Below are 22483 nucleotides of genomic sequence, written 5' to 3' on the forward strand. Positions count from 1 at the left end.
ATATATATATATTTGTATATATATATATACTTGTATATATATATATATATATATATATATATTATATTTGTATATATATATATATATATATTTGTGTATATATATATATATATATATATATATATATATATATATATATATATATATATATATATATCCATATATAAATCTGTTTGTGGCTGGATGTCCATGAGTGATTTTGCTACGTAGTTGAGGAGCCGGAATGCAAAGCCGTAAATAGAAAGGCGCTGATTTGCACGACATTTTCCCAAGGACGAGGAAGAAAGTCGTCCTATCAAGGAAAAATGGGTGACGTGCGCTGACTTCCTGCACGTGGAAGCAAGTTTCTCGTTTTTCTTTCTTCTTTTTCTTAAATGTCCGCTGTTATCGACCTGTGGGGCACGTGTTGTGATTCTGGGAGTCGAGTTGTATCCTCGATGGGTTGCTGAAGGGATTTTTTTTTTTTTATGGTACAACAAGAAGCCAATGGCATTAAAGAATTGGCTGAAAAATAGGTGGGAGGCGGCCCGTTGTATCTCATGCGGCACCGCCCTTTTTTTTTTTATTAACATTCGGACACTTGATGTAATTACTAATACACTTTTACTTCTTAATTATCATATTTCATCGGTTTTGTCCTCAACCCAGGAACGTTATGATTTGAATTAAAAAAGGCGATACGAAGTTATATCTAGGCCTATATGAGCGCTGGCACGAGCCCCTTGTTGAAGAGGGTGCGCAGCTCGGCGTCTCGAGTTAACGGGCCCCCGCGCACGTCTCGCTCACCCGCGGCGATCGTATCCACCTGCTCAAGGACACGCTGGCGACGCTGAGCATTCTCGCGGGTCAGGAAGCCCTCACCGGTCCTGCCGCGCCCCCTCCCCCTCCTCCCCCGCCCCATCCCTCCTCCCTGCTTATCCTCGTATGTAAACCTGGTTCGCTCGCCGCCGCCGATGCCGGTACCTCCTTCGACCCGGGGAAGGGAAATCTGGGGGCGGTTGTCTCTCTGGCGCCTGGTCTTCGGGCGTCCGGAGAGGTTCCCTTCGTTGATTTAGTTTACACTATGTTGATTTGACGTTTCCCACTTCGCAAAAAGGGTGCCAGGCATCTGAAGGACAAGCTGCCTCGTTAGCCTTCTTTTTCTTCGGTCGAGGCGGCGATGGCCGTGACAAGATGCCCGACTTGGGTTACTCCAGCTCGACCCGCTCGTCCCAAGGACAAGCAACGGGCCTTTACAACTTCCCCCCCCTTAACCCTCCTCCTCCCCTCCTTCTCCCTCCTTTCTCTCCTTCCTCCTCCTCCTCCCTCCCTCCTCCTTCCCTCCCCCTCCCCTCCTCCTTCCTTCCCTCCCTCCCTCCCCTCCTCCTCCTCCTCCTCCTCCTCCTCCTTTTTTCCTCCTCCTCCTTTTTTTTCTTCTTCTCCTCCTCCTCTTCCTCTTCTTCCTCCTCCTCCTCCTCCGTCTTCCTCTCTTCCTCCTCCTCCGTCTTCCTCTTCCTCCTCCTCCTCCTCCTCCTCCGTCTTCCCCCTTGCCTTCATCCCTTTACTGGTACACCGCCTCAGCTATGTTGTGATGGGTATGAAACATATCCAGTAGGAGCTAGTTTGTTTTTTACTTCTTCTTGCTTCCCTTTTGCTTTTTTCTCTTTCTTTCTCCTTTATTTTCATCTTCTCCTCCTTCTATCTCCTGATGTTCTTGCCCGGTTTCTTGTTCTTTTTGTTTTCCTCTTATTGTTATTATTTGTGTTATATTCTTTCATCTTCATAAGCTCCTCGTTGGTTTTGTTTCTTCTCATTTCTCATTTTCTTTATCACTTCCTTCGTGTTACTTTAACATCACGTTCGCGATGGATGAAGGAAAAAGGGAGGGAGGAGTGGAGGGGGAGGGTAGAAGGTCTGAAGTATACGCTTAAAGATTATCTTTATCCGTTTTTATCATCCACAAGAAATTAGTTCAAAGCCTCAATGGTGTCTCTCCCTCCCTCCCCCACTTACCCCCCCCCACCTCACAATCATACCCCTTACCTTCCCCCCGCACTCATCCCCCTCCCACTCCCCATATCTCCCTCCCCCTCCCCTCCCCCCACTCATCCCCTCCCTCACACCCATACCCCCTCCCTCCTCCCACCTCCCCCCACTCATCCCCTCCTCACACCCATACTCCCCTCCCCTCTCCCAAGTCCCCCCTCCCCCCTCCCCCCTCCCCCAACATCCACGGCCGCACCCGATCATGAAATTGCGTCTTTCTTGAACGCGCCGAACATTATAAAAAGAAAAGAAAAAGCTGTCGAGATGGATTAGAAACAAAAAAACAACATGAAGAAAACCAACCCTAAGACGCAGTTTGATGCAGGGGGTGTGCCGGCAGTGTGGCAGGTCGCTGCTATATACCTGTACCAGTTCGATCCCTGCCGGGCACACACACGCACACACGCACACGTACACTCGCACTCACACTCATACCACACCTCTCACACTCACACTCACACTCACACTCACACACACACACACACTCACACTCACCACTCACACTCACACTCACACTCACACACACACACACACACACACACTCACACTCACACACACACACACACACACACTCACACACACACACACACACACACACACACAAATTGTGTGAAATTATCAGCGTGCTCACCCTATCATTATTTTTGTTTGTTTGTTTTCTTTTTTATGTAGAAATAGTCTAATATCCGACAATTTACGGCAGAGTCAAAGGCAGTCAAAGTGGAATTAAGTTTATTATCTGTATTTTAATGCTTTTAAGGTGCATAAAAACACACAAAAACAGTCAGATTACAAATATTGCATATGGCAATACTTATAACCGGCCAAGACCTAATAAACTATTTCGAGTGTTGCATAAGTCGTTCATTTACTTCTCTTTTTTTTTTTACTCACCACAACATTCTTTCGAAATCCCAAATGCAAAGCAAAGAAATGCAACAACGGATAACGGGGATGTCCAAGGATAAGTAACAGGAACGCCAACAGGCCAATGGTCGTTTGGCATTGCGCGAGAGAGAGAGAGAGAGAGAGAGAGAGAGAGAGAGAGAGAGAGAGAGAGAGAGAGAGAGAGAGAGAGAGAGAGAGAGAGAGAGAGAGAGAGAGAGTCTTCGTCCTGGAACAGTTGTTAGAAAGTTTCTGTTGTGCTAACGGGGGCGATCGCATTTTGTTGTTGGTTGTTGCAGCTGTTGTTCTTGACAGGTCCTTTCTTCTATACCGTCATTCCTTAATTTTATCGACGTATCTATTATGTTTATTTATTTTGTATTCCTTTTGCCGTATATTCAGTTGCACACTAAACACCCTCTCACGGCCGCCTTCCCGTTGTATACTATCTACCATCTATCACCTTAAAAAAATATATCTATTTTTTCCCGTCCTTAAAAAAAAAACTATCTACTTCTTCCCGTCCTTAAACAAAAAAAAAACTATCTATTTCTTCCCGTCCTTAAAAAAAAAAAAAAAAAAACTATATTTCTTCCCGTCCTTAAAAAAAAAAAAAAAAAACTATCTATTTCTTCCCGTCCTTAAAAAAAAAAAAAAAACTAGCTATTTCTTCCCGTTCTTATAACCCTAAGTCGGGGAGGTTATTGGGTAGAAGGCCTTAGGATGTGTATTCCGAATCGCCACGAAGAATGCGAATGAGAGAGAGAGGGAGGGAGAGGGAGAGAGAGGAAGAGAGAGGGAGAGGATGAGAGGAAGAGAGAGAGGATGAGAGGAAGAGAGAGAGGGAGAGGAAGAGAGAGAGAGGGAGAGGAAGAGGGAGAGGATGAGAGGAAGAGAGAGAGGAAGAGAGAGAGGGAGAGGAAGAGGGAGAGGATGAGAGGAAGAGAAAGAGGGAGAGGAAGAGAGAGAGGAAGAGAAAGAGGGAGAGGAAAGAGAGAGAGGGAGGAGAAAGAGAGAGAGGGAGAGAAGGGGAGAGGAAGGGGAGAGAGAGTGAGAAGGGGAGAGGATGAGAGAGAGAGAGACAGAGAGAGAGAAATATGGATGTTGAAAACAGTTAAATAAAAGCATAAGGCAACGGGACAGGATTGGCCTTAACGGTTCGGGTTGCAAGAGGTGAATTGTGCAATCGTCTCCCCTGCAAGGATAGAGTGTAGGGGGGGCGGGGGGGGGAGGGTAGAGAGAGAGTGCCAGACGGTAAGCCAATCTGTCATTCTTAATTACTTCCTAATCTTTGATCATTTTATTCATTTATTTTTTTTTTAAGGATGGGGATCAATTTTCAATATCATCTGACATGTTGAAATGTACATGAAGGATTATTATTTTATTATTATTATTTTTTTTTTTAAGAATCAAATCAAAATCCTTGGCATTGAATGACAGTCTGATATGTCTCCCGAGTGATGAATGAATTGGTTTGATTACGAAACATGTAGTAAATAAGTGATCGAAGAGAAGAAAGATAAAGGAAAAGAGGAAGAGAAAGAAGAAGAAAATACATATATGAATTGGAGAGAGAAGACAGGAGGTGGGAGAGAGATCTGAGAATGGGAGAGAGAAAAACGGTAGAATGGGAGAAAGAAAACAGAAGAATAGTAGATAGAAGACAGGAAAATAGGAGAGAGAAGATAGGAGAATAGGAGAGAGAAGACAAGAGAATAGTAGAGAGAAGACAGGAGAATAGGAGAGAGAAGACAGGAGAATAGGAGAGAGAAGACAGGAGAATAGGAGAGAGAAGACAGGAGAATAGGAGAGAGAAGACAGGAGAATAGGAGAGAGAAGACAGAAGAATACCAGAGAGAAGACAGGAGAATACCAGAGAGAAGGTAGGAGAATAGGGAGAGAGAAGACAGGAGAATAGGGAGAGAGAAGACAGAAAGAATACCAGAGAGAAGACAGAAGAATAGGAGAGAGAAAAAAGAAGACAGAAGAATACCAGAGAGAAGGTAGGAGAATAGGAGAGAGAAGACAGGAGAATACCAGAGAGAAGACAGAAGAATAGGAGAGAGAAGACAGGAGAATACCAGAGAGAAGATAGGAGAATAGGAGAGAGAAGACAGGAGAATACCAGAGAGAAGATAGGAGAATAGGAGATAGAAGAAGAAAATTGAACAAAATAGACAAGGAATGGAGGGATACCACTGCCAGCGTCCCCTCTTCTACAATGTGGATCACCTTGACTTTGGCCTCGGCGATACCAGCCAAAGGTTCCAGAATGCTTATAAAATACCAACGTACAAAGATAGCGAATAGAATGAGAATGAAGATAAGTAATAAAGGATAAGAGAAAAAAATGACAAGATCGAGATTTAGAGCGACATTGTATAACTTGCATGATTTTTTTTTTTTTTTTTTTTTTTTTTTGATCGATGCACACGTGATGACAGCTTATCATATCAATCTGATACTGTCGCGTAGATATATAAAAGTTGAAATTTGTGTAATAAAAGGAAAGATAATGAGATTAAGAGATAAGTTCACATATGATTTATGAAGATATATGGAATCTTTTCATTCACTGATTAAGAGTGAATAGTTATTGTTATGAATGATTATGTCTATGAGAGATTAATTCATCACACGTTGGCAATGGCGCTGTTGCTCTTCTCTCTCTTGCTTTACCTTTCCTTTATGTACATTTCTTTCTTCTCTTCTCTTTTCTTCTCTCTCTCTTTCTCTCTGTCTCCTCTCCTTTCCTCTCCCCTCCTCTTCTCTCTCTCTGTCTCCTCTCCTTTCCTCTCCTTTCCTCTTCTCTCCTCTTCTCTCTATTTCTCTTCCTCCCTCTCTTATCACTCTCCTCCCTCCTTTTCCATCTCCCACACTCTCTCTCTCTCCCCGTCGCCCTCTCCCTCCTTCCCTCAGGTGCTTTCAGGGCGACAGTTCCCCAATCCCCCGGCCATGGCACGCCCTTCTTATCACAGGTGAAGGAGGCCGCAACCCTTACCCCCTTATCGTGGCCCAAGCGTTAACTTATCTCCCGTATCAGGTGCTGAAAGACGCCATGAAGTGGACGGCATCACACCCTGTAACCCTCTCTTTCTCAACACCTTCGATCCCTCCCTCGTTTTTTTTATTTTTTATTTATTCGTTCGTGGTTTCTTCGTGGTTTCGTTGTTGGGTTCCGTTTTCTTATTCTTATTCTTATTATTTGTTATTATTATTTTGTAAGGGGGGGGGGTAATGTTGTTTGTTATGTGTCTGTCGATTTTTTTTTTCTCTTTTTTTTTGGCATGCGGAGGAACACGTGACTGACACGTGTATAGTGACATTGCTTTGTTCGAAATGCCACTTGTTTTCTCTTTTTTTTTCTTTTTTTTTTGCTGGGTGTTACATGTTAACTTTAGTACATTCCGTTCACTAGCAATAGCAGCGTTGGAACGAATATTAGTATTTGTCTGGCGGCTAAAACGGTGATTGAAACGAAGAACCGTTCATGGTTTTATGATTTTTTTACCGTAATTGCCACTCTACACCACAGCCTTTTCAACGGAGACTTCCTCTTCCTTGTTGTAGAGTAAATGCAAGATTTTGGGGAAGTTCAGATTTACCTTTTCTATTTTGTCTCTTTCTCCTACTTTTAACCCCTTCTCCTCGGTCTCTCTCTCTGTCTGTCTGTCTCTCTATCTCTCTCTCTCTCTCTCTCTCTCTCTCTCTCTCTCTCTCTCTCTCTCTCTCTCTCTCTCTCTCTCTCTCATCTCTCATCTCTCTCTCTCCTCTCATCCTCCTTCTCCCTCCCTCCCCCCTTTCCCTCTCATCCTCCTTCTCCCTCCCTCCCCCCTTTCCCCTCTCATCCTCCTTCTCCCTCCCTCCCCCCTTTCATCTCCTTCTCTCCCTCCCTCCCTCCCCCCTTTCCCCTCCCTTCCCCTTTTTCCGCCCCTCCTCCATTCTCCCTTTGCTTCTGCCTTTTCGCCCTCTCCCTCTTCCCCTCCCCTCTTTTCGTCTTTTCGTCGTCTCGTCATAAATGTCAGGGTGGATGGACGAACTTTACGGAAGCGTGGAGAGAGAGAGAAAAAAAAAAGAGATTGTTTTACGCAAGGTCGTTGGTAGAGCGAGGCAGGGAAGAGAAGGAAAGAAAATAGAAAGAGAAGAAGAAGAACCGTAGGAGATGAAAGGAGTAAATCTACCGACTTTGTTGACAGGGGCCCCGTCTGACACCTGTTCTTGAGGCTTATACCTCCTCCCTTGTCCTTGCATCCTCCCCATATTCCTGGAAAAGGTTGGGATAACAATGGCGACAACAACCCCAAGGAGAGCTCGAGGTCAAATGACAACCCTTGAAGAAGAGAAAGATCAAAGGGAAATTTTCCTTTGCGTCTTGAGAGGTGAACCTAGGAACGAGAAATTTCTTACTTTATTTATTTATTATTATTATTATTTTTTTACTATTATTTTTTTACAAATAACTTTCAAATTGTCTTTGGTGTATTTATTGCATTATGGTAGTTATATCATCATGGACGTGATTATCGGACTTTCGTATCTTTATTTGAGCCGTAAACAATGCCTCGAGACGGGGGGGGGGAGGGGATGGCTACCGAAGGCTGGGTCGTTTAGGGCCGTCGGGGAATTTCAGCGCTGTCGTCAGGGGCTTTGGAAGAGATGCCTTGTCTTCAGGGATATTTAGATCATGTTTAACGTGAAGATATGTTAAGGGGCTTTGTTTTTAAGTGTTAGGAAGGGACGTTTGCCGTACCGGAATGGTTGGAGGAAGTTATAGAAGTATAGGTGAAGTTGATATCGGAGGAATTGCCGAAGACGCGGATCGGAAGTCGTGGTATACCCGGGTCTGGGTCAGCGACGGCCAGGGCGAAGTCGTCCTCTGACCCAGAAGTTAGCAGGTCACGAGATCGAGGTTAGTGCCAAACATGGCCGACGGGAGACTGCGATGCCAGTCATGTTTCGGCGGCGCTGGGGCCAACTGCCCGTGTCGCCTTGGTCATGTGGGGGGGAGAGGAACGACGAAATAACTACAAGACCTTGTGCCGTCTTTAGGCCCCTACGCTCCCCCTCCCCTCCCCCCCCTCCTCCCCCTTCCCTCCTTCCCTCCTTCCCTCCTTCCCATACCTCCCTGGCACTCTGGCATCCCGAGGCGGTCACTTCCGGCATCAGTGCGCTTGGATACTGTCTTCCTGGAAGAACCATGGGATAGCTCTCTCTCTCTCTCTCTCTCTCTCTCTCTCTCTCTCTCTCGTTCTCTCTCTCGCACTCTCTCTCTCTCTCTCTCTCTCTCTCTCTCTCTCTCTCTCGTGTTTCCAATAAATAAATGGTGTAAGCAGCGGAGCAAGACACACTCGAAAGTGAATTACGTAAGAATGTCAGAGATCAGAGAACGCGAGGTACACAAAAGGGCAAGGGAGGGGGGGGGCAGGGGCAGGGTAACAGGGGGGGGGCGAAGGGGGGGGGGGTATTTGGGTTCTCCAAGGATGCGACTTTACTCCTTAAATGTCTTTTTTTTTTATTTTCATCCCAAAGATTTTTCCCTTTGAATTTGCGTTGAAAACAGGGAGATTTTTTTTTAAAGATTGTTATTAAATCTTTTATCTCTTGAATTAGAAGAAAGATAACGACCATACTTTTTTTTTTTAATTCTCTGCCTCTCGCAATATTTCTCCCAGTTTCCTTCCTTCCTTCTACTGTACTTTAATTACTTCATACCTCCCTCCACCTTCACCTCCAAACACTATACACGCCCACCACACCCACCACCATCCACCTACCGCCCTCCCTCCTCCCTCCCTCCCCATCCCCCTCCATTATCCATTCTGCCCCCTCCACACTACACCCCACACCCTCCATCCTCCATCCTCCCCTCCCCCCTCCATCCTCCACCCCTCACCCTCTATCCTCCCCCCCTCCCCCCTCCATTCTCCATCCTCCCCCTCCACCCTCCACCCCCCACCCCACACCCCTTCCGCCTCGTCCACTCCTTCACTTCAAGGTCAATTGATGGACGAACAAAGCGAGGAGGTGGACGAGTCAGGCGGCGATACAGTCGTCCTCCTACTCATTTACTCACTCGCTAGCTCTCTCGTTCACTCGTTCTCTCTTGTTCACTCATTTACTCACTCCGTTCAATTTATTGTTCTCGTATACCTATGCTGCCTGGCATAAAAAAGCTCTCACATTCATTTACTCAGTGGTGCTCTCACGCACTTGCTCTCACACTTACTCATTCACTCACTCATATATCTAGTATAAAGTGTAACGGGAAGTTTTGATTTTACTATTTGGCTGCTTCATTATTATGTGAAAAACAGCTAGAGGGAAATAGAGAAGGAGAAGGAAAAAGATACGTCAGAGAGAGAGAGAGAGAGAGAGAGAGAGAGAGAGAGAGAGAGAGAGAGAGAGAGAGAGAGAGAGAGAGAGAGAGAGAGAGAGAGAATAGAATAGAATAGAATAGAATAGAATCAGAGACAGAGACAGGGAGAGAGAAGAAGAGAGGACCAGAAAGTTATGATGAATACAGAGAGAGCAAAATCGAGAGTGAGACTGTAAGGAAGGGTTAAAGGTGAAGGGGGCGGGGAGACAGAGAGGGGGAGGGGAAAGGAGTAGGGAAGCGAGAGTGGAAGGAGCAAGAATGTGGAAATAGAGTGGAAAGGGAGGAGGAGGAGAAGGAGAGAGAGGAGAGAGGAAGGTGGCCAAGAGACGGAATGGTAGAGGAGGAGGAGGGAGAGAAGAAGGGAGAAGGAGAGGAGGAGAGGAGAGGTGAGTAGGGATGTGGGGTGAGGATAGATGGGGGAGAAAAGGGTAAATAAGAGAGGTGGAGGGGGGGGGGGGAGGGCCGGTTCAGAGGATCAGGATTTCCCAAACCGAAGAATCCGGCTCCTCGGCTCGTCGAAACCGCTCCCAGTTCTGGAACTTTCGCTTTCTTCTCCTGGCGGCTATTTGGGAAAGGAGGAGGGGGTGGGGGAGGGGTGGGGGGCGTAGGGGGAGGGGAGTGAGGTGGTCTTTGTTTATGTTTTCGCGTGGGTCATGGCGGGGAGAGTGACATTGCTTGGTTGTGTAGTTCTAGTTGCCTTCGTTTTTCCCATTTTCTCAGTGCTTGTACGTTAGGCTTGTCGCTTTCAGTAACTTCAAAACAATGTAGCGTTTCATTTCCTCAAAGAAAGAACGTTCGCTTGTTGCCGACGATAAATAGTAAGGCAAATACGGCTTGTTAGAATGAAATTAAGGACACTAACCGATTAAAACTTGTGAAGTGAATAAACGAAAAATAGGTCGTTTGCCAACCACACACGGGTGACGCACCAATACAGGTGTACTGACACCTGCAAGCCGCATGTAATCACTCAATCATCTGTTTCATGCAGAGGTAAAAGGATAATAAAAAAAAGGAAAAAACATAAGCTAATTGAATTAAAACCTCTCTGTTAAGCGGCAGAACCTGTCCCAAGCTCAAATTGGTTCAAGATGACGGATAGAGATATCAGGTTTCCGCGATATGCCACGTGGGTCGATATCACTCGACCCTGACACATATGGGAACGGGGTCGACGATCAGCCGAGGCCCAGACACCAAGCAAGCACTCGTTACGTTACGGTTTCATCAGTTCGAAGATTACGGGCGCGAGCGTTGGGTTTGCGAAAGGTTGGGGGTCTCTCTTCTCTGTCTCTACCTCGGTTTACGTCTCTCTTTCTCCCTTCCCTTCCTCTCGTTTTCCTTCCCTCCCTCCGTTTCTTCCTTCCTCCCTTTCTCCCTCCCTCCTTTCTTTCTTTCTTCCTCCCTCCCTCACTTTTCCCTTCCCTCCGTCCCACCCTCCTTTCTTCCTTCCCTCCCTCCTTTCTATCTTCCCTCCCTCCCTCTATGCCTCTTTACCGCCCCCCGCCTGTTATCTTTCCTCCCTCCCCCGTCTCCCTTCCCCTTCCCCTTCCCCTCTCTCCCCAGTATTTCGTCATATGTGAATGTTATCAGTATTTTTTATTTATTTATTTATTTCTCCGGAGATCTGGGAATGTGATTAGATTTGACGTTATAGCGCAATTACTGTTGCTGATATTTCATTACTTCTCGCATTGGAAATGGCAGTTAATATTGTTTTTTTATGACGTATTTCGAATCTTATTTTTTTTTTTTCTTAGGTTAGTTTTAAAAAATATACATTTGCTTCGGAATCTATCATTTGCTTTCGCTGCTTTGTCTTTGGAGGCTACGAGAACCTTCTGGAAAGTTAGTCTCGGAGCAGCGTGTTTTGGCGCCAGTTTCGAAAAGAGAGAAAATCCGCCGTTTGATCACCGTTGCACAGTTGCAGTGTGGCTGTCGATCCGAACAGGTTTTCTTGGACCGAACGAGCGGGTTTCCTCACAGAGCGTGTTGTCGTAGCGTCGGTAAAGGGGGAAGGATTAAATATAAGTCGGTGTACTTTTGCCATGATCTTGATCGGGTAGTTTTGCCGTTATTCTATTCGTGTAGTTTTGCGGTCTTATCTTACTCGAGTACTTTTGTCATTACCTTAATTGGGTAGTTTCGCCGTGACTTTGCTCGGGTAGTTTTGCGGTCTTACCTTACTCGAGTACTTTTGTCATTACCTTAATTGGGTAGTTCCGCCGTGACTTTGCTCGGGTAGTTTTGCGGTCTTACCTTACTCGAGTACTTTTGTCATTACCTTAATTGGGTAGTTTTGCCGTTACTCTATTCGTGTAGTTTTGCGGTCTTACCTTACTCGAGTACTTTTGCCATTACCTTAATTGGGTAGTTCCGCCGTGACTTTGCTCGGGTAGTTTTGCGGTCTTACCTTACTCGAGTAGTTTTGCCGTTACCATACCCGGGTAGTTCCGCCGTGACTTTGCTCGGGTAGTTTTGCGGTCTTACCTTACTCGAGTACTTTTGTCATTACTTTAATTGGGTAGTTCCGCCGTGACTTTGCTCGGGTAGTTTTGCGGTCTTACCTTACTCGAGTACTTTTGCCATTACCTTAACTGGGTAGTTCCGCCGTGACTTTGCTCGGGTAGTTTTGCGGTCTTACTTTACTCGAGTAGTTTTGCCATTACCTTAACTGGGTAGTTCCGCCGTGACTTTGCTCGGGTAGTTTTGCGGTCTTACCTTACTCGAGTAGTTTTGCCGTTACCATACCCGGGTATTTTTGGAGCTCCCTGCGGCGATTCTTGGCGGCGCGGGAGAAAGTCCGTCTCGAGAGCCGTCTTTTGAGGATGGCTCTTGCGGGGCCGCTTCCCACTGCGTGTCTTAAGCTTTTTTGTTGTTTTACCTTATCTCTATCTATCTGTCTATCTATCTATATCTGTCTCTGTCTGCCTGTCTGTCTCTTTCTTTCTCGCTCTCTCTGTCTCTCTCTCTCTGTCTGTCTCTTTCTTTCTCTCTCCGTCTGTCTCTCTCTCTCCGTCTGTCTGTCTCTCTGTCTCTCTCTCTCTCTCTCTCTCTCTCTCTCTCTCTCTCTCTCTCTCTCTCTCTCTCTCTCTCTCTCTCTCTCTCTCTCTCTCTCTCTCTCTATCTCACTCTCACTCTCACTCACTCTTCCTCTTCTCTTTCTCTCTCCGCCTCTCTTCCTCTCCCCCTTCGTCCCTCACCTTTATCGCTCCTCCCTCGCCTTCCCCCCCTACCCCCTCCCCCCTCCATCCCTTCATCCCTCACCTTCCCCGCTCCTCCCTTTCCCTCTTCCTATCCCTTCCTTCCTTATCCCGGAGACAGATAGAAATATTTAAATTGAAGATTTTTAAGCATTGAGAAATTTCTTCAGATACAAAAGTCTCACGTGTACATAGCTGTGCCTGCTAACTCGCAATAAAACTTTTTTTCTTTCTTTTTTTCCTTTTTTCATCGCCTATTTACCTCGTTACCTACATCTTGCGCCTTATCTCTTATCTTATCTGAGATTTAGATTCCATGAATTTTATTAATATCCTAGCGCAGAGATAAGGATCTGGTTGGACTTTCCTAGAAAAAAATATAACAAAAAACGAATGATGGGTCGAATATTAATGGGAACAAACAAGTGATTTTTAATGGGAACAAACAAGTGATTTTTAATGGGAACAAACAAGTGACATTTTGAATTTGATAGTGGGATAGGTACCCATTACATAATCCTGCTACTTCCTTCTCCACACTCTCATTTTCCCCCCTTCACCTCCTCCTATCGCCTTTTCTTCTTTTCTTCTATAACCTATTCGTCTCTGTCTCGTTTTCATTGATGTCTCTGTTTTTTTGCATATTTCCACATTTTTCTTTATCTTCTCTTTCTACGTCACTACCTCTTCTTCCTCCGTGTCTCAGCCTTTTCTCTTTTATCCTCTCCGCTTTGTTATCGTTTTCTTCCATTTTTCCTCTTCCTATCATTAACCTACTCCAACTCCTACTCCCTTTCCTTCTGCTCGTCCTCCTCCCTCCATTTGCGAGGTCACGAAACCGCTTCAGAGGGCGTCGAGAGGTCGTCCGTTGATCCCAGCTTAGGTCACGTGATTTGCCTCTCTCTGGTCACATGCATTTCTCTCTGTCTCCTCCGAGGCTTTCGTTAAACAGGTTATCGAACATGTAAATGTAAACAGACGTACATTTACAGATCCTCAGATCGGCGGAAAGTTATCTCTAACCTCGCCAATCTCGCTAGTTCTCACTAACCCAAACAACAACAGATCCGAGACCGCAAAACCCCCTTCCCCCCCTCTTTCCTTCACCCCCGCCGGTCCCTCCCCCTTTCCTTCACCCCCGCCGGTCCCTCCCCTTCTCCTTTCAAGACGCGACGACCTGTCTGTAACCAAGGGGACCTCGTTTGAGTCGGAGCGAGCGACTCCTCCTCCTCCTCGTGGATGAAAGTTGAGAAAGTGAAAGTTCTGTTGAGAGATGAGGAGGAGAGGGATAGGGACGGGGAAGTGGGGGGGGGGGGGAGTAGGTTCCTCTGGGTTGTCAAGGGAACAGGAGTCGCGTGGGCGTCCGTGCTTGTGGGCTCTCTCGCGCGCACATGCATTTGCACCCTCAGGAAAATGTGACCTGACCTGTACGATCCAACGCCATTGTATTACCCATTGTTATGATATGTAACCAAGATGCAAAACAGTATTCTTAAACACCTCTTCGTCGCCTTATGCTATCCCACGATGCCCAACACGGAACTCACGACCTCTGCACGACCTCTGCCAACACCATTCTCGCCGTTACGACGCGTGATGCTAATTCCCGATCTCTCTCTGTCCTCCCGCAGGAATCTTCGCCTACCTGAACTACCTGACCCCCAAGCGCCGCGAGGAGATCATCGAGCTTCTGGTGCGAGGACTGGAGAGGCTCGAGTACCGCGGCTACGACTCCGCAGGTGGGTGTCACAGGCGGGGCTGTGGGGAGGAGGGAGGGGTGGGGGAAAGGAGGGGAGGCTGTGGGGAGGGTGGAGGAAAGGAGGGGAGGGAGGCTTTGGGAAGGGGAGGAGGGGAAGGGAAGCTATGGGAAGAGGAGGAGGAAGGCTGTGGGGAAAGGGGAAGGGAGGCTTTGGGAAGGGGAGGATGGAGAGGGGAAGGGAGGCTTTGGGAAGGGGAGGAGGGGAAGGGAAGCTGTGGGAAGAGGAGGAGGAAGGATGTGGGGAAAGGGGAAGGGAGGATGTGGGGAAAGGGGAAGGGAGGATGTGGGGAAAGGGGGAGGGAGGGTGTGGGGAAAGGGGAAGGGAGGCTGTGGGGAGGAAGGGAGGGGAGGATGTGGGAAAAGGGGAGGGAGGCTGTGTGGGGGGGGGGAGGTGACCACGAGGAAGGGTTATTTTAGAGGACGAGGTATTTTGTGGATAATTAAGGAATGTAGTTTCAGCCTTCAAAAGAGAGTAATTTCTGGATTGCTGGAGAAGGCTGTCTCAGGGAAACCTTATTTTGAATGGGAGATAGTCACTGATGAATGGAAGAGAAAGATAAGCAATAATTGGATAAATAAGGATAGGAAGAGACACAGCAAGCCACAAGGAAGGAGGTAACATTTATCTCATGTTATCTTTCCTTATCTTTGCTTAGATTGGAGAGACGCTCACCTGACTGTGGCTTAGATGTGTATAAAGGGGAAGCAGGGAGAGCGGGGGGAGGTTGGGTGGGGGTGGGGTGGCTGATGGGGTATGACAGACCGTTGACAGTCCTTAATGACAGTGATTGCCACTGTAGGGTTGATTTACTGTGTTTGTTGCTATTTATGTTTCGTTATCTTTCTTTCTTTCCCTCTCTCTCTCTCTCTCCCTCTCTCTCTCTCTCTCTCTCTCTCTCTCTCTCTCTCTCTCTCTCTCTCTCTCTCTCTCTCTCTCTCTCTCTCTCTCTCTCTCTCTCTCACGCATTCGCAATTCTGCAATTTGTATTGCATTCAGAAACCGGTACCGTTGCAAAACGATAACCTGTCGCTGCAGTCTGAGATGACGCAACGTCGTCGATGCTTGCATCTCTCTCTCTCTCTCTCTCTCTCTCTCTCTCTCTCTCTCTCTCTCTCTCTCTCTCTCTCTCTCTCTCTCTCTCTCTCTCTCTCTCTCTCTCTCTCTCTCTCTCCCTCCCTCCCTCCCTCCCTCCCTCCCTCCCTCCCTCCCTCCCTCCCTCCCTCATCCTTCTCTCCCTTTCTCCCCCATCTATCTCTACCCCCTTTCTCTCTTTCTTTTCCCTACCAATTTCCCTTCATCCCGCCTTCCCCGCCCTTCCCCCCAGAGACCTAACCCCCTCTTCCCCTTCCCCCAGGTATTGGCATCGACTCCGTGGACGGCGGCGTGTGCCTCATCAAGCAGACGGGCAAGGTCAAGTGCCTCCGTGACAAGATCGAGGCCCAGAAGGAACAGCTCGCCTTCGACAGGGAACATGAGGTCCACATCGGCATCGCCCACACCCGCTGGGCCACGCACGGCGTCCCCTCCGACGTCAACTCCCACCCGCAGCGCTCTGGCGAAGGGAACGCCTTCGTGGTCGTGCATAACGGTGAGGAGAGTCGAGGGTGGTGGTTGTGTGGGTGTGTTTGTGTGTGGATGTGTTTGTTTCTGCGATTCTGTGTGTTAGAGGGTGGGAGAGAGAGCGAGAGAGGGAGAAGGAGAAGAAGGAGAAGAAGAAGGAGAGAGATAGATAGAGAGAGAGAGAGAGAGAGAGAGAGAGAGAGAGAGAGAGAGAGAGAGAGAGAGAGAGAGAGAGAGAGAGAGGCAGAGAGAAAGAGAGAGAGAGGGGGGGGGGGGAGGTCATATATGCTTAGGTGTTGTTGAGTTGTACAGGTGTACCCGAAACATCTGTATCTTTATCGAGACATTTCAATAAGCGAGTCATTTCACAAACCGCCAAAAAAGTCAGCTGTTCGAAGTGTCTTCATCTTCATCTCATTGATTTCCCTCATTCTCACTCATGATCAGGTGTTATCCCTCCTCATTCCTTCCTGTCAGCCATTCCCTTATCCCTTTCTTACCTCTTCCCCCATCCCTTTCTCCTCCCTATCTTCATTTTTTCCCTCTCCTTTCACCTCGGTTATCCCCGCATCCCATTCTGACTTCTTCCTCCATCTCTTCCTCAGCCCTTTCTGACTTCTTCCTCCATCCCCTCCTCCTCCCTTTCTTCATTTCTTCCTCTCCTTTCACTCGGTTATCCCCGCATCCCATTTTGACACCTTCCTCCATCTCTTCCTCAGCCCCATCTTCATTTCTTCCTCCCCCTTCACCTCATTTATTCCCTCTTCCCTCCCCCAGGAATCATCACCAACTACAAGGACGTGAAGCTTTTCCTGATCCAGAAGGGCCACAAGTTCGAGTCCGAGACCGACACAGAGGTGATCGCCAAGCTGACCGAGCACCTTCACCACCTGCACCCCACCTACTCCTTCAGGGAACTCGTCGAGCAGGTGGTACAACAGCTGGTGAGTGTCGGGATGGCCGTTTCTCTTCTGTCCGTCGGGGATTTTGTTTGATCTCGTTGGACGGTAGGTTTGTTTCTGAGGGAGAGGTAGGAGGCGGGGGTAGGGGGAGAGGGAGAGGTAGGAGGACGGGTTGGGGGAGAAGGAGAGAAACAAGGAAGTTTGCGTGAGGCAATATAGATAAACCCCGTGTTCTGCTGGGTCCTAACCACGGCGGCGCCACACGCCAAGGCCTCCCGGCTCGGAGGTGTCTTATCCCAGAACCTGTTTTAGCGGAGTTGATCCCGTTACAGGCGTCCTTTTTAAAACCCCTTTCATAACAACGCCCCCACGCTCCTGTGTCATTCTTCCCTCCTTTTCCGTCAGCTCCCTCACTCTTCACTTCCCTCCCACCCACACACCCCTTCTCCTACCCCTACCCTTCGGCACTGCCATTCTAGTTTTCGCATTCAATCGTGAATTACAGTGGATTCTCTGTAATTCTTATCTCTCCTATTCTTCCCTTATCCCTGGTACCTGCGGCAGGTGCCTTTCCGTCCTCTCCCACGCGAATCGATTCCATTTGTTGACGAAGTTGCGAGGGAGCAAAATTGCGCTTCATAGTGGAATGGACTCACAAATATGATTTAGTGTTTACGCGTCGTTTTGGAGGACTATCGGCCGGTTTGTTAAAATTGTGCGAGGCCCAACCTAATGAATATCCGTATATGCACACGCATATGCATATCAAAATGCATATCTGTCAGTCTATCAGATATATATACACATTTATCTGTCTATCTATACAGTAGATTTGTATGTCAAGACAGATACATGCATTTATTTCTGTGTATATACCTGTCCGTATAATGAATGCTCATTGGATCGGGCCTCACACAATTTAAACAAACCGGCCATATGACTCTTTTCGAATAAAGATTAAGGGGGAATGTGAAGCCATAGGCATAGATGAATCAGAGAACTGTAATGGGCCGCGGTGGCTAGTCCTCCAGCATAGCCAACCCGAGGGAGAAAGAGAAGGTGGGGAGTGAAAGCCGGCCCTTAGGGTATGAGGTGGTTCTTGCTCCTTGCTCTCAGAGGTGGCTGGCGTATCGTCGACTGTCATAGTAAAAGCAAACGATTAGTTAATCCCCTCTGCATGCACGATTTAAACCTTGACTTTTGGATTCCCAGTCTCTCACAGACAAGGCGGCTACAAAGGAAATTGTCGTAGCAAGAATTGCGGTTGTGTCTGTGGTTTGATAACTGGAGCTGAGCCAAATGAAACTTCAACCCATATGGTGTAACGACGCGCTCTGCCTTGTGTCTATTTTGTATCCCATATCTTGTGTGTTAAATGGATCTTACTATGCTGTTCAGAAGGATTAAATGTCTGCAATGCAAAGCCAGTTTCTGTCTTTTAGACGTGTGATGCACAAATGAATTACACACACACATGCACACGCACACGCACGCACACGCACGCACACGCACACGCACACGCACACGCACACGCACACGCACACACACACACAGACACACACACACACAGACACACACACACACAGACACACACACACACAGACACACACACACACAGACACACACACACACACAGACACACACACACACAGACACACACACACACACACACAGACACACACACACACACACGCACACACACACACACACACACACACACACACACACACACACACACACACACACACACACACACACACACACACACACACACACACACACACACACACACACACACACACACAGACAGATACACACAAACACACACAGAGACACACAAACACACACACACACACAAACACACACACACACAAACACACACACACAAACACTCACACACAAACACACACACACACAAACACACACAGATATACACACCCACACACACAAACTCTCTCTCTCTCTCTCTCTCTCTCTCTCTCTCTCTCTCTCTCTCTCTCTCTCTCTCTCTCTCTCTCTCTCTCTCTCTCTCTCTCTCTCTCTCTCTCTCTCTCTCTCTCTCTCTCAAACATATTTCCCAATTCATATTTGGATCACATCAACTATTTCATATCATTGCAAAGATACACACGAGTGGACTAAACAATTCGGAACATTGCAGGAGGGAGCCTTTGCTCTTTGCTTCAAGAGCAAGCACTTCCCTGGAGAGGTCGTGGCCACCCGCCGAGGATCTCCCCTTCTCGTAGGCATCAAGACCAAGACCAAATTGGCCACAGACCACATCCCTGTTCTCTACAGCAAGGGTGAGCTTTGGCTACGTGTCTGCCCTTTATTCACAAACGTCCACAGCTCCTGATCGCTTGAGCTTTTCATAAAATCTTAAGCAGATAGTTATCATATTAAAATCTGTGAGTCATATACTAGAATGTTAATCCTGTGTTAAGGAAAATCATATAAGAGTTGATAGGAGCTGTGGACTGATTTTGTATTTCAAACGTATTGCTTTCTAACAACCTCAGTTTTGTTTGCAATGTTGGTTGAATACAGCACTGATTAGAAGTTAGCTTGTGTATTTTTAAGCACAGTACGATTTAAAAGTTCATAGTGAATATATTTGAATTTAGATTAGTCATTACAGGTCATTAGAATTGAAATTATTGTTGTTAAAGTATTTTATATCTTGATTTGTACGTATCTTTTTTAATATAATGACAAATGTATTTTAACCTTTCCTATTTTCGAGATACAAATTTGGTATTTTAAGAATTATGTATGATTGATTAGGATATTAGTCTAGTGATAATTACCTTTAGTATTAGAAATTTAGGAGAACATTATAGTTCATCTAGCATTTTTATACATTTCCTTTACTATTGTCTTAGCTTTAGGGTTATGTAATGCCTCCTTATCCTGGTTAACACCTAATGCTATGTTATGGTGACAGCTAACATAACACTCCAAAACCATCAAATGTGGACATGATGTCAGTGCCAACTCTTCAGGGTCGAACTTCATTACTGATGAAATTGGTCTGATTGATCATTTTGATACTGATTAAACCAGGGAGAGAAGTGGGGCGTTGTAAAGAACACTTGAATTTCATGTATATTTTATACTTAGTCCAGTTGATCAGTTCTTGTGAGTTCATCCTTTAGGAAATACATCTGGGAGATTCCCCTTGAAGTATTCTGTGCTTTGAATGGTTCTATCATGGCTGAAGAATTGGCAGGTTGGTTTAATCCAAGTTCACTAATGCAAGCCCCTCACTACTAACCTGTTGGCATTATTTCCCCACAAACTAAGATGTGTACGAGTTCGGAGGACGGTCACTGGGTGCAAGAGAGAGAGGCAAGTTATGAGAGAGGAATGGTCACAGATTTTCCTGCATGAAATGTCTGTGAACACTAAGCATTGTATTTAATCTGCATGTTATGTTTCTATTGCATGCTCCTTTATCTAATATCCTCTCACATGGTTAAAGAACAGTTAAGTGTTACACATTAATCACACGTACTGTAATTGCTGTAGCCTTGACAAATGTTTTGCAGCTGCCACACAGCTATGCTCAATTACGACACCACACTGCACATATAACGTGTGTATGAATGTTTCACCTGTAGTTGGTTCAAGGTTTGTTTAAATTGCTTATGGTTATAAAGCTTCTAGATAGCATCAGCTATTGCCCTTATTCTTCATTAAGATAAAAAATCTATACATGACTTTTGTTTACAACAAGAATATTTTCCCATTACAAAAGACATGATTTTTTTTCTGGACTGACAGAGACTGTGACTTAAGCAAAAACTTTAAACATGCTGTACACTTAATATTTAAGGCCACCATGGTGAAGGTGGTGTCATCAGTTTCCCTTCCTTTTTTCTTTGAAAAAGAACTCTCATTCTTGAGAACTGGTTTGGCTTTTTGGTGATCTCTTTCTTGGATAACCTTTCAGGTGGCTGGGTTGGAAAATTATTTGGTACTGAAGCCTGGGGACCAAGGTAATTGGATGGATAAAAAGATAACCCAAAACTCACAAAAGATGCAGGCTTCTCTGTGTGCATTTTCAGGAGTGAATCACCTTTTTTACTTTCAGAGTTATTCTCTTGTTTTATTGATTTATTGTTGTTATAGGTAGGATTTATTAACCACCCCTTTTGTTCCTGATAGTTAGCTTGTAGGTCAGTGATCATTATGTTCTCCTAGGGTTTATTCATATGTATGCATTTAGTATTTTGTGTGTTTTTTCTTCCTCATAATCTTCCTGTGTCTATGACCTGTTAGGCAGAGTTTATATGTTCCAATAATTCACATTGAATCTTCCTCCCCTCCCATGTTTGCTCCTGCCTGCCCCGCCATCCTCGCTACATGCAGACTCCCCCGAGAAGGTTGAGCTGAAAGGTAGTTAGTCAGTCCTCCTTTCCTAAGTCAAGGGTTCTTGACCATTGGTACAAATTCTTATGATTCTCATTTATCTCTTTTATAATGTCTTAGTTTTTGTATACTCTCTCTTCTTGATTTGTATATAAACTAATCAAATGGATGTTCATCATGTTTATCCAAATGGGGTGTATATATATTTCTCATATTGCATTGACAGAATTGGTCTTCTATTATTTCTGGATGTCATGACCCAAAACAGTCTCCATTACTTTTTTTTAAGATGTAGGTAGATTTGTATTACTATTTATTTAACCTATGAGAGCTTGAGAGCTATTTAATGAGGGAATATCTGTAAGCAGAAATAAATAATTAAGGTTTCTAAAAGATTCTGCTTTTGTTGTCAAATTTAGACAGTTCTATGATATACAAATAATATTAGAATTTATGAATAGCAAAAATGCTTTCTTCAAACACACACAAAAAAATTTGATATATAGAAGCCTAGCCTATTTTGATAGTTACATTAGGCAGCCATTATACCTCCTTCAAAATCCCAATGAACTCATGAAATGAGAATATGTGAAACATTGTTACATAACAGTCATTCAAACAAAATCTAATCTACATCAAAAACGTAATGGAGACAACCTAACTGAAGTGGTCCTTGGTGCTCATACTTTCCATGTGCATGAGAACAGACAAACTGTTCATGATTTTAGGTGATGAGATTGACACACTTGTGGTGAGAAAGCTTCTCAGATTTTCCTTATTTTGCCGCTTGTGTGGCAACTGTTGGTGATGGTGTTACCTTGCATAGGGTTTTCAGTTGTTTTCTTTCTCTCTCTTTATCTTTTTTATTGGATTTATGCAAGATCGAGCTTGTCTTTTTTGGTGACATGATTTTGACATGTGAAGGCTGTTTGGGGGATTATTATAATTTATGAAATATGGAGCTCTGATTTTTCTTTTCTGTTTATTTTTATATTTACTTTTGATCTTTCTCCAAAATGCAGTAGATGCTTGTTTTAATAGATGATTATAATAAAACATTCCTTAAAGTCACAGGTATATATATTGTATATATACACATATTTTTGTATTTACATTGTGTATTAATATAATTAAATGTCAGATATTTTTATTATGCTGTTCACATAATAAGTTCATTGATTATTGATGGTATTACTTTTTTTTATTGTACCAATTTTATAACAAGAATCTATTGCCAGGAGAAACAAGACAGTCATATGTATGAAGAAATAACATTCAAAGCAGAAGGTTTTCTACACATTCTTTATGCCCATGTTATAACATATTCAGAAACTAAAGCATATATACAATGAAATATGTTATATCTTCTTTATGACTAAGAAAGAAAGTCCGTACAAT

General features: G+C 45.2%; 1 protein-coding gene across 8 annotated transcripts in view; it reads left to right on the forward strand.

The window, feature by feature from the left end:
* Positions 1–22483, forward strand: part of LOC113802825 (glutamine--fructose-6-phosphate aminotransferase [isomerizing] 2) — a 40108-nt gene that overhangs the window by 11105 nt on the left and 6520 nt on the right. For 4 of the 8 annotated variants that reach the window (XM_027353462.2, XM_027353463.2, XM_070134607.1 and 1 more), the window contains exons 2-6: positions 14124–14231; positions 15607–15840; positions 16590–16756; positions 18876–19017; positions 21086–21112. In XM_027353462.2, coding sequence (XP_027209263.1) covers positions 14124–14231; positions 15607–15840; positions 16590–16756; positions 18876–19017; positions 21086–21112 — 678 coding nt within the window. Of the gene's footprint in view, positions 1–14123; positions 14232–15606; positions 15841–16589; positions 16757–18875; positions 19018–20017; positions 20063–21085; positions 21113–22483 lie in introns of all 8 variants that reach the window. The other 4 variants (XM_027353461.2, XM_070134592.1, XM_027353465.2 and 1 more) reach the window with 2 other exon arrangements.

This window comes from Penaeus vannamei, chromosome 2 (assembly GCF_042767895.1).
Source record: "Penaeus vannamei isolate JL-2024 chromosome 2, ASM4276789v1, whole genome shotgun sequence".
Lineage (NCBI taxonomy): Eukaryota > Metazoa > Arthropoda > Malacostraca > Decapoda > Penaeidae > Penaeus > Penaeus vannamei.